Raw genomic sequence first — 12,230 nt, forward strand, 5'->3', positions numbered from 1 at the left:
CAGATTCTAAGGCGGCTACAGATTTTGTTCAAACCTTGTGATTTTTGAGCCTACCCATGGGGAGAAACCACGATTCGCCTCTGATCAAAGTGCGAGGGGGTGGGCTTCCCTGAGAGATCTGGGGTGGCGGGCAGCTGCTGAGCTTGCCCTGACTCACGGTCTGTGCCAGGCCCCCTCACCCCTCCGGTTTCCCCTTGGCACCATCTCTGCCACCCCTTCCATCATCCTGACTCTCCCCCTCTTTGCTGCCTCCGACCAGTACTTCCCGCATGCAGCCATTACGACAGGCCCTCCTCTGACCTGCTGTTAATGCAAGGGTGTCAGTCCCATTTTACAGTTGAGAACACTGAGGCCTCCCAAGAAGGCTGAGTGAGTCTTCTGCTGTCGCACGAATCTGGGAGCAAAGCCAGCATGGATAGCACCCAGTCTGGGAAGGGCGGGGAGGGATCTTGGTGTGGCAAGGTATGATGAACAAGCACCCACTGACCGTGCCGTCCTTCCTGCAGCCCTGCTGTCCTCCTGGTGCGAAGAGCTAGGCCGCCTGCTGCTGCTCCGACATCAGAAGAGCCGCCAGAGTGACCCCCCTGGGAAACTCCCCATGCAGCACCCCCTCAGCTCCATGAGCTCCATGAAACCCACTCTGTCGCACAGGTAAGTGGGTGGGTGCCATGGGGGCAGGCACTGAGCAGACAGCCTTGGGTCTCAGATCTCCTTGGACGTGTCTCTGGGGTAGGCCCTCTGCAACCATGAGGTCGCTGCATTTGCTAAGGTGCAGTTGTTTTTGCATCTTCATGGGCGAGCCCTGTTTGTCCCTCTCAAACAGCTTGAAAGCATTGAGTTTGTCACTTTGGTGGGGGCTGTTTTTCTTCAGGTTCTAGGCATCTGGCAAAATGTTAGAAATTCTGAGCTCAGCACCTTCCCTCTTTCTTGACCAGGATGTTGGGCAAACCCAGAGAAACCAGGGGTTGACAGGGGTCTCAGGAAGGCCCATGGGGCTGGTGGTTTCAGCCAAGATGGGGACAGAACCAGCCCAGGCCAGCCACCCTGGAGCCAAGTGACACTGGGCTGGGTCCGCCAGAAGCCCAGGGTCACAGGCAGGAATGGGCTTGCTGGAGGCTACCAGCACCAAGGGATTGTCCAGTCCACCTGCGCCAGCCTCAGAAGGAGCACGTGGCCAGGACTGGCAATTCCCCCAGTTAATTATCTTTCGAGTCCCTTGCTGAGCTGGGGATGCGCTCTCTGAGCACTCTGCAGGCTGACCCTGCAACAACAGGGCCTGTCATGCTGTCTGCTCTCCCCTTCGCGTGTCCCCGCTAATGATCAGGAGGTGCATTTGCAGTCAGAGCGCGGCTCTCATTATCCAGCCTGACTGAGGGACCCACAGCCCAGAGCACGCTGCAGGCAGACCTGGGTCGCACCATCGAGGCGCTGCCGGGAGCTCGGGTGTCAGCCACGCTTTATAAATCAAATTAGAGGCTTGTTGACTTTCTGAGCTGGAAAGGACCTTAGTGCTCATCATGTCCAGTGCCCTGCCTGGGCCCCATCGCCCCTGACATGCGGTTGCCTGCCTCAGTCATAAGCCCTTTGTACCATAGCAAGCCCACCACCACCCAGGGTACTGCCTCCTTGGACCCTGGGTCTGGTTGCTGAGCAGATCCAAGCCCCCCTTCTGTGGCAGTGTTTCTGAGTGCATTTTCACAGGATAATTTTTTTCTTATTAATATTATTGTTTTTGAGACAGGATATGGTTCTGTCACCCAGTGGCTCCGTCTCAGCTCACTGCAGCCTCCGCCCCTTGGGCTCAAGTGATCCTCCCCACCTCAGCGTCCCAAGTAGCTGGGACCACAGGCATCCACCACCACCCCGGCTAATTTTTTGTATTTTTATTAGAGATGGGGTTGCCCAGGCTAGTCTTGAACTCCTAAGCTCAAGCAAGCCACCTGCCTCAGCCTCCTAAAGTGCTGGGATTATAGGTGTGAGCCACCATGCCGGCCTATTATTTTTAAAAGACAGAGTCCCGCCCTGTTGGACAGGCTGGAATGCAATGGCTTTCTCATAGCTCTCTGCAGCCTCCACCTCCTTGGCTCAAGCAATCCTCCTACCTCAGTATCCTGAGTAGCTGGAAGCATAGCTGCCTGCCACCACACCTGGCTATTTCTTTTTAATTTTTGTGGAGACAGCATCTCACTATGTTGCCCAGGCTCGTTTCGAACTCCTGGCTTCAAACAATCCTACCACCTCAGCCTCCCGATATGCTGGGATTACAAGCATTCGCCACTGCACCTGTCTGACACAGTGATTTTTTTATGGTGCAGGACTTTGCGGGCATTTAGCGTCTTGGTCCCTGCCCACTCCATTCTCTCTCTTTTTTTTTAATGCCCACCCCTTGGTTAATCCCACTCCATTCTTCTGATGACTGCCTTCCTCCCCTAAGCATGGTCATAACAAAAGTACCCTCCCACATTTGAGGGGAGTCTCACCCTTGGTTAAGGACCGCTGCTCCAGAGAGACAAAACCTGCCTCCGCCTCCCTCTGCGTACCTTTTGCTAAAAGCCACAGTTTGTCTTCATCTGAACCAAGCCCCTGAGTACAGGCTGCAGCTGCATTCACTTGAGCAGCATACCTCGCAGTTGCCCTCGGGAAGCTGTACCTTATTAATTCTAGCCCAGCTGTCCATCCCTCCAGACTCATCCTCCTCTCATCATCCCACGTCTTATGACCTTCCCAAGCTTCTGTCCTCCAAGTCATTTTAGTAGAGTTGTTGCTGATGGTGGGCCAGAGCCCTGCGGTTCCCCACTAGAGACCAGCCTCAGACCTGCTTGACCATGATTGTTTGGCCACAAAGTGCCACAGATCTGGATCTCGGCCAGCTCTTTGCCAGCTAAGGCACGAGGTTGTTCAGTCCTGGGGTTAAACAGAGATGAGATGTGTCTGTGCTTGAGGAGTGGCCTCGAGGTAGTTGGGGAAATAAAACTCAATGAGGCCACATTGTAATCTGGCAGAGCAGGGCAGGGCTAGGGTTCATTGATAGGCAGACTTGGCTTTGGGATTTAGAAGGAGGAAGATAGACAGGGCTGACTGTCAGAAGGCTGCCCAGAGGATGGGAGTCTTGACCTTGAAGGACTTGGGCTGGGAGGGGTGGGTACATTCTATGAAGTCAATCTGGCTTTCCTAAGAAATGCTATGCCACTGGCCAGCACCCAGTTCCCTGCTGCCTCCTCCACCATGGCCTCAGCTCTCTGTAGGTCCAGCAGAATGACTGAGAATGCAAAGCTGGTGGTCTGAGAGCTTGAAGACCAGGCTGTCACTTAGTCTTTGGGCCTTGGATAGTCTGTCAGAGAAAGGAAAGCCATGTGGGCTGAAAGACTCGCTGAGTACTGGTGGCTAACCAGTCGGTCCCGTGGAGCGAGGCTTCCTCGTGGGAGCACAGGGAGGTGGTGGGGCTGGTAGACAATATCCCACACTTTGAATGGCGGAATTGGAAGGGAAACTGGGCCAAGTAGGAAAGTGACTTGCCCCAGAATACACAACCAGTAAAGGGCGTAGCACGACAATAAGTAGCACACAGTGCTCTGCTGTTCAGCTGGTCCTTCAGGGTCAACAAGGTGGTAGGTATCTAGTTGTTAACCCAATTCGGAGGGTCTTTTTGGAAGAGGGTCATCTACTGTTCTGATCCATAGCTCACCTGTTTCCCTTTTTATAGCCTGTGCTCCTTCTCCAAGCCCCAGGCTGTTCTGAGGACACGCTGTGGTTGGGCACTTGAAAGTTACACTCTCTCTCCTTGCAACCTTTATGAATTTCACAAAGGATACATTCCTCATTTCCAGGGAAACTCCAGCGGGGTCCATCACCTCGTAAGTCCTCAATGCAATTTCCCAAACAATGGAAAAGAAAGCTGAGCACTTTCACAATTAGCAAACTGTTTTAGTCCATCATCCTCCACAATTCTATTGAATGGCTTGGGGGAAGGAAGCTCTTTTTGCCTTTTCATTAGGAGACATTGAGCCAGAGGTGAGCTTGGGTGTGCTAGAACAGTTGAGATTTGATGCCTGCTGGTATCTGGCTGTTTGAAGGCTCTGGGTCCTTGTCTGAGGCTCTGAAGACAAATGGGTGAGGACGAGGGAACCTGGAGCCTGGACACTTGCAGCCCCGCCCTGCCCTTAGGGACGGCAGATGCCTAGAGGGTCCCTGGTGATTGTCATATTTGGAGAGCTCGGGTGTCAAAGTCATGTCTGCTGCAGGCTGCAGAGGTTTGGTGCTGCGGCATGAGGCTGTGAGACAGGGCCTGCGTTCTTCCACGTGGACGCTATGCCTCCCAGCAAGGCCTTTGACCCCTTGGCCTCATGGTTCCCCGCTGATGGGGGACATGACGCTACATGAGCAGTATGTCAGGAAAGGGTCAGGCTGCCACAGCCCCGCAGCCATTTCTGAGGGTGAGAGTGGTGACGAGGAATAGTAATTATCCTCAGTTTGTGAAAGGCTGTAGCCTTGCTCCCTGTTTTGTCCTCATCACTGGCTGCAGTGGGGCTGCCATCTATACTCACAGATGCCCAGGATGCTATACAAGAGAAGGTGGCCGGAGAGGCCTGGCAAGGTCTGGGACCAGCGGCTGGGCAAGTAGGACACCTTCCAAGTCCCTGCAGTGACCTGCACTTGAAGCCAATGAAGTCTTTCTGCCTTCTTCCAGATTTTTAATGAGTGGTTAAAAAAGCCATTTGTGATTAGCACATTGTCCTTATGCAAATCAGTGTTGCAAAGGTAATTAAGAGCCTAATAAATCTTATTTATGCTGTTAATTTGATTACAATCAAAACTCACTGGGGCTGGGGAAGCCTCCAAGATTGAGAGGTGCCATCCTCCTCCTTCCAGGTGCGGGATTTACAGACCCCAACAGAGAGGCTTCTGGGTGGGAGGACCCCTGTCGTCCCCTGGGTATAGCAGGTGGGGACACAGGCCCTGGAGCCAGGTTGCCAGGCCTTGAGTTTCAGCCGGGCCATATTCTAGCTGGGTAGCCCGCCAGTGACTTACCCTCCTTGTGCCTTGGTTTCCTCATCTGTAGAGGGGGAATAACAGCAGGGGCAGTTGTGTGCTTGTTGCAGAGCCTGGCACACTGGGAGCCCGCGGACTGGTCATTATTCCCGTGCCCCTCAGCCGGGTGCCATTAAAGTCTTAGGTGCTCATTTACGGCCAGACAGGAAAGAAGGTGGTCTATCAAAAGCCACATCCCACCGTCTCCACAGCTGTCATTTTTAGCTCATTTTTGCATAGCTTCACCAAAGCTCAGTTTCTATTAGGGGCCCTTCTTGCCCCAAGAACATTTTTAAAACAAAAAACAAGGAAAGGGGAGAATTAAAAGACCCACAAATCGCTGTACCATCAGCTCCAGATGGCCAAGATGTAAAGGATCTTTTCCTTTCCTCGTTCCCATTGAAAAATTTTAACACCCTCTAATATGCAGTTAGCTGCACAAGTTCCTCTCTAGGTTTCACCGCAGGGAGGGGAGGAAATAGGCCCCAGTAATGGTGATGATGGAGAACGTTGTTAATGGTTTCCCTAAATTAAAGAGGGTGGGAGCTTCAGCTCCTCACTGGCTTGGCATTTCATTAGCGGTAACACTACAGCCTAGCATGGAGACAGGACCAATATGGTTGGATCAGGGAAATTAATTAAGGTCTGACAGTACCCTTAATGGGAATTGGTTATTTCTCCCAAATAAAGCAGCTATTACAAGTGCAAGGGAGGAAATAACTTAGCCCTCCCCCTGCTTTCCTTCCATGAATGTGTGTGTAGATGCTGCACACACACACACACACACGGCGGGTACGCAGGAGCCAGGACTCATCACTGCCTTATCCCAGGCTGTGCTCGTTTTCTCAGGTTCAGCAAAACCTCGAGCGGTGCCCGTGGAGCTGGTACAGACGTGTAAACTGTCTACTGTGACTGCAGTGCAGAGAGCTCTCTGTAAAACCTGTGAGAGAAGTGCTGAGGGAACAGAGGAAAATGTCCTTGGTTCTGCTGAGGAGAGTCCTTCAAGGGAGTATGCACGCTGGGCTTTGAAGTATAGATAGAAGTTTGCTGGCTGGAGAAGAGAAGGCAGAAGAAAAGAAAGTCTCGGAGGCTTGGGAAACACATTCTTTCTAGTTGACAGGCAGGAATGAAAATGGCGCCTCCCATTGGTAGCATATTGGAAGAATTCCTAAGCCACTTTCACTGTATCCTCAAGTGAACAGGGGTAGCTATGCTATGGCTGGCTGGAGAACAGGGGAGGGAGGTATAAGTACAGTTGAGCAGGGTCTCTCTCCCAGGTTCTGTGCTAAACTTTACTTTTTTCTCATGTTTCCTCCTAGAAAAGTGTTAGGCCCACCTTACAGATGAGAACGTTGAGGCTGACTGAAAGTAACATGTCCAAGGCCACAGAAAGCTTCAGTGGCAGAGCCAGAGTTTGACCCCAAAAAGAGTGTAACACCAGAGCCCACAGAGGGAACCTCTCTCGGTGGGCTTCCGTCTGTAGGTTGAATATTAACCTCAAAAGGGGTCCCTGAATTTTTGCCAGCACACCCAGTCCAAGTCAAAGCAGATGATTTTAGTGTATAAAGAAGTTATTTCCTGGAAGACGATTTGGATTTTCTCTAGAGCTGGCCTTTGAGGCCTGTCTTTACCCCCGTCCTGTCCCTTCATGCTAGGCAACTTCCCCAAGAACCTCCAGGAAGATGCAGCCCTTCTTGGAATTCTTGTGGCTTCTCGGTGGCCTCTAGTGGCCTCCCTTTCCTAGTGGCCATCACTGGACAGGGAACGCTGCCTTGCTGGATCCTAAGTTCCTAAGACCGTGGTAGCCTGATACAGTCCAGTGACCTGGCAGCCTCGCCCATGACTGGCTCTGCTACCTCTGTGAGCCCCAGCTTCTAAGACGGGCATCTGTGGGGCCCACTTAATAGGGCACCGAATGAGTTAAGTGAAGACCACTTCACAGAATTCCTTGCATCTAGAAGTCTCTCAGTAAATCAGAACAACAGCAACAGCGGCAGCCAACAGTTTCAGGGTGTCCAAGCCTCACACTTATTAGGCATTTACACTTAATCCTCACGGCAGCCTTCGAAGGGAGGGGCTGAATCAGCCCCATTTCACAGATGAGGTTGCTGAGGCATACAGAGAGTGAGCAGTGGCTTCATCGCTTCCCCCTGTGTCCTTCTCTCACTTCCTGGGCCCCAGTGGCTACGTGGCCACAGGCACCCTGTGTAGGTGGTCGAGTGTCAGGCTTAACGAAATGGGCACATGCACATTTAGCATCCCTCCGAAGAGGAGTGCAAAGAGGCGCTTTCTCCCAGCCACACTTTTTTGTTTGTCAAAGGCTTCCTGAGCCCTATGGGTATGTGAAAACAACATGCCCGGCCCAGGGAGCACAAGAGCTTGGTGACAGCTCCTGAGGCAGAAGGGAGAAGGCAGAGGGTTCTCACTCCTGCCAGGAATGCGAAGAGCCATTGGAGTTCAGTACCTTGGGCAAGGGCTTCCCAGAGGAGGTGGCCTTTGGAAGAGCCTGGAAAGCATGGATGGCATTTTCAAGATGGAATGGAACTTGCCAGCCTGAGAACAGGCACAGAGGCCCCGGTATTTGGGAGCGCTTCCCAAGCTGAACGGTGGCCGCTGACACTGCAGGTGGCTTCTGGCTTTGATGCTTCTGTGGGTGGAGCAGGATTGTCAGGGCAGTTTTGGCTGGACAGGAATGTGGCTGGAAGCAGCTTATGGTGTGTGTGACAGGGGGCAGGACATGCTGGATTAGGGTCGTACAGAGTAGGGCAGAATTATTAAAAAATGCCAGGCACCTGTGACCAGGCCAAGCATGTCTGCAGGTTAAGCTATGCTTGCCGGGGGAGGGGCGGGGAGAAGGGCTCTTAGGCACTCTCCAGACCCTCCTCCCATCCCAGCCAGGCCCTGCCTTTCTGGTAGCAGCCCAGGGGTCTGGCTGGCCCTTCATCCTTGGGCACAGGCATTCCCCCGGTGGTGGCGTCCGGGTCCAGGCAGTGGCATCACCTCAGCAGGGCTGCTGGGAGGGCCTGCGGGGGCGAGAGCCTTCTCTGAGACAGCAGAAGCCCGTCTCCCCCAGAATGAGATGAGTCACAGTCCCGTCGGTGCGGCTGCCACTTCTGCGTCTGCGGCAGGTGCGTGTGGAGGCAAGCTCGTGCTGAGACCGTCCCACACGCGTGCGCCTCTGTTCCCCAGCACACGGGCGGCGCCCGGCAGGGCCTGTGTGTGCGTGGACGTGTCCTCCGTACGCCTGTGTGCGTCTTTGCTCTGCGCCAGCGAACCTGCCAGCCAGGCAGCGGGGTGCCCAGTTTGGGAACATTGGTTAGCTTTGCTTCTCACCAAGTTTGGGGCAGAGGGGACGAAACAGGAAGAAGCTGGTTTCCGCCCGCAAGGCCCACACACGGAGCTGCGGGCCAGTTGGGAGCTTGTTTGTGGGCCTGCGGAGCGTCCCCGGCTGAGGTGGGGAGGCAGCGCTTGCTCACTCCCTGGTCTCAGGCAGGGCCCTGCTGGCCCCTGGGGGTTCCCATGGGGGTTCACTTCCTGAGTCTGGCCAGGCCTGTTCTCAAAGGACAGGAACCTCGGTCTGAAGGCCATGAGCCTGGCGGTTGGCGGGAACTGGTGGGGCAGAAGTCCTGGGCAGAGGAGGCACTCAGCCTTGGGTTTTGTTCAGTTGTAGGGACCCCAGCACACCTAGGACATGGGCCTTGGGGACGCCAGGTGTCCAGGGGGTCTCCTCTTTGTTTTGTAAAAGCGTGACCTGTAGAGCCTCCCTGTGAGACTTGGGTGTGCCAGTTCTGGGACCAGGTGGTGTTCAGGTCCCCAGTGACCTCCTGGGAGACAGAGGCTATTCCAGTCCAGCCTCTCTGAGGAGCAGGCGCATTGCTACTTTCCTGTGTTTCTCTGCACTGTCCACTCCCTCTGGGCTCTCCGTCTCCAATCCGCCACCTGGAGAGCAGAGTCTGTCACCATCTGTCACCTTTGGCCCAAGCATCTGGGTCTCCAACGGGCCAATACCCGTCATCGTGCCTGGCCAGCTGAGTGCCCTGAGTACAGCTCCTCTACTCCAGATGCGAGCCCTGCAGTTTCCCCAGAAATCACGAGCAGTGCCCGGCTGGGAAAGCCCTTTGGCTGCATTCTCCTCTTTGAGCCACTTCAGACTTAGGCGACCGAACCAGTGTTCGAGCTGATTTGACCGAGACCAATACAAATGCACATATTACACCTTGACCCAAGGTGCACGTGTGTTTGTGTATAAAACCAAGACACCCAAGGACTAAGACTCATCTTTATTGTGCTCACACTCCGTCACTTTCTACTTGATAGTTTTTCCCTCCTGCTGGCTGGATGTCATCACCCACTCAGGTTCTGTGACCCGCAGTTGGAAAACACTGAGTAGAGTGGAGGTATCATCTTATGCCCATTTTACAGATGAGGAGTTTGAGTGCAGAAACTTGCACCAGGGTCTGTCTCTGCCATCACAGAGCTGTGCTAGAGGCAGATGGACAATAATCAAATAAATACAGAATTAGGACAGTGGTGGAGTGCTGTGAAAAAAAATTTCAATGCCCGGGTAAGGGGCAGGCGGCATGGGGTAGAAGTTGCTCTTTTATATGAGGAGGGTGGGGGAGGCCCCTCCAGTGATCTCATACAGCGAGGGGCTGGCCAGGCTGAGAGATCTAGGGGAGAGGGCCTCCAGGCAGGGGAGAGGCAGGTATGAGCAGACAGTGGCATTGTCCTGCTTTCTAGGCTGCTCACCTCTGCAGGAGCCCGTCCAATTTGACCAGCATAGCTGAGAGCTCAACCGGGCAAAGCTCAGAGCATGAGACTGGGCTGCCCTGGTCCCTGCTGCCCATGGGTCACGCAGGCCTCTACCTCCCTCTGGGAAGGCCTCACCTCTGGGCTGGGCTCCTTGCATCCCCAGAGGTGCCTCCCCAGCACCTCTATCCCCGCTTGCCCGGCTGCTAGGGCTGGACTGGCCCCTCAGCTGGGATGCGAGTCTTCCAGGTGTGACTGAGAGCCTTTGCCATCTGCTGTCTCCTGTGACTAAGACACAAGCCAGACAGAGGCACGAGGCTCTTCCCTATTGCCCAGCCCTCCTCAGTGCCACAGCTATGCGTGCGGTTCTTTTCTGCTCCTCCTGGTTCCACATCTAGAATTTTGTGACTTGGTGAGAAGGTGGTGCCAGAGAGCCAGTGCAGGCTCTAGGGGTAGAGGAGGCTTCAGCCCCACACTCCTGGGAGATGGACTGCCCGTCTCTGGGATCTGCTGGCTTCACTCTTGTGCACCCCTACAGTCAGTAGGAAGTGTCCCTGGACACTCATTAGGCCTAGGCACAAGGGGTGGGGCTGAAGGCTGACTCCCTGCTTCTGATGTGTGGGAGCTCCTTGGGGAGATGTCCACACATATGTTGGGTACCGCTGGACCTGATGAGGGGAGCGGGGGAAATGTGGTCCTGGTTGGTAGAGAAGAGGCAGTGTTTAGGGGCAGCTCCACCAGAGGACAGAGCCAAAGTGCGGTAAGGGAAGGGTGGGGTCCACCAGAGGAGTAAGTCGTTCTTAAGTGAGAGTTTAGACTTTGCCTCGTAAACACTGGAAGCCACTGAAGGTCTTTGATTGTGCCAGGCATCTTAGGTGTTTGAGGGAGATTAACTCGAGGGGGATGTACACAAGAGATCGGAGTGGGGGCAGGGGAGGGTGCACCGCAAGTAAGACCTGTACCCACGTTGCTGGGGGTTGGGAAGGAAGGGTGCTGGAAGAAAGCCTGCATTCCCACGGCCCAGGCAGCCAGCCTGCTGTGAAGGGCTGGGAGGCAGAGGGAAGAACTGATACCCTCAGACTTGGACCCTTCCAACCTGTATTGAGAAGGGACCGGGCAGTTCTGAGGGGAAGGTGGTTTGGGGGAGCCCAAGCTCTTCCTGAGCCATGTGGAGTCAGAGCCCAGGTAGAGGAGGAGCTCAGATTGGGCCTCAGGTCACACCACTTCATCTGTTGCATGAGCTGTGGACTTGGGGCTAAGGGGAGACGCATAGCCGTGGAAGTAGCTCTCGCAGCGATCAGGGGAAAGGAAAGGTGGCCACTTCTGAACAGCCTGTCACCATGCAGGGCACATTGTGCACTGGGCACTGAGATGGGCCTGGGGGGTCCAGAACTGACTCAGATGGGGGTTACCCAGGACTGGGAGCTGCGGGTCGCTTGGTGGGGTGCTGGGCATGGCCCGCCTGAACCTGTGCCTGCCCGGCCCTCAGCATCTCCCTCTGTCTCCCTCTGCAGTGATGGGTCGTTCCCCTACGACTCTGTCCCTTGGCAGCAGAACACCAACCAGCCTCCCGGCTCCCTCTCCGTGGTCACCACGGTTTGGGGAGTGACCAACACATCCCAGAGCCAGGTAAGACCCTATACTGCCCTCAGCCACATCTTCTTCTAGGTGGGAGTGTCCCTTGACCCTTGGAGCCATACCAGCCCTTTTCGCCCTCCCAGGCCCTGCCCGGCGGGGAAGACCAGCTTCCAGGGCACACCCACCTGTGGACACGTCTCTACCCCTGGCAGGCTCTCACGTACCTCAGGAGGGCAGCCTCTGTGGACCATCCCCATCCTAGGGCCCTTCTGGGGGAATGGCATTGTCTGACAGACAGCAAGGGCTTCTTCCCTAGCCCACATTTGCTCTGGAAAGCAGGAGAATTTTCTCTGTGTTATTGGCCTCAGGGATCCAAGATCTGAGGTCTCTGGCCCTAAATGGATGGCCTGAGTTAAATTTCATCGAACTATTGTGCGTTGGACTTCTGACAACTCCCTAGCCCCCGTCGCCCTGGTCAAGCCCACCTCACTCTCATTCCTTCCTATTTCTTCCTCTCCTCTTCTGCCTGGTCAGTGGGTCTCCCCCCGTCTAACCTCTGCCAGCCTGGGCTGTGGCCACATGGAAGCTCAGGGCTGTCGGTGGCCCTGGAGAGAGCCTCTGGGCTGACCTCTTGTCGTCAGCTCCTGCCGCCCTCCAGAGCTAGCAGGGCGGGTTCCTCTTGGTCCTCACAGAGCAGCAGCCGGGGGCCTCAGGGCCCCTGTGTGGCAAGACTCTGGCCTCCAGGCTCATTTGTGAGGCAGTGGGCTGCATAGCCAGGGTTTTCCCCGTGCCCACGCGGTGCGGGCGCAGCCTCTGGGGACCCCCTTGGGACTGCTTGAGCTGGCTTTATGGGGCTTGGTCATGCCCTCAGCTTG

At 55.0% G+C, this 12,230-nt stretch overlaps 1 protein-coding gene across 11 annotated transcripts in view; it reads left to right on the forward strand.

Moving 5' to 3' along the window:
* The window catches only part of ZMIZ1 (zinc finger MIZ-type containing 1), a 243,388-nt gene that overhangs the window by 206,367 nt on the left and 24,791 nt on the right, over window positions 1–12,230 (forward strand). For all 11 annotated transcript variants that reach the window (XM_032259200.1, XM_032259210.1, XM_032259205.1 and 8 more), the window contains 2 exons: window positions 507–651; window positions 11,292–11,406. In XM_032259200.1, coding sequence (XP_032115091.1) covers window positions 507–651; window positions 11,292–11,406 — 260 coding nt within the window. The remainder of the gene's footprint in view (window positions 1–506; window positions 652–11,291; window positions 11,407–12,230) is intronic.

Source organism: Sapajus apella, unplaced genomic scaffold (assembly GCF_009761245.1).
Source record: "Sapajus apella isolate SASKATOON/1434 unplaced genomic scaffold, GSC_monkey_1.0 scaffold107, whole genome shotgun sequence".
NCBI classification, from domain to species: domain Eukaryota; kingdom Metazoa; phylum Chordata; class Mammalia; order Primates; family Cebidae; genus Sapajus; species Sapajus apella.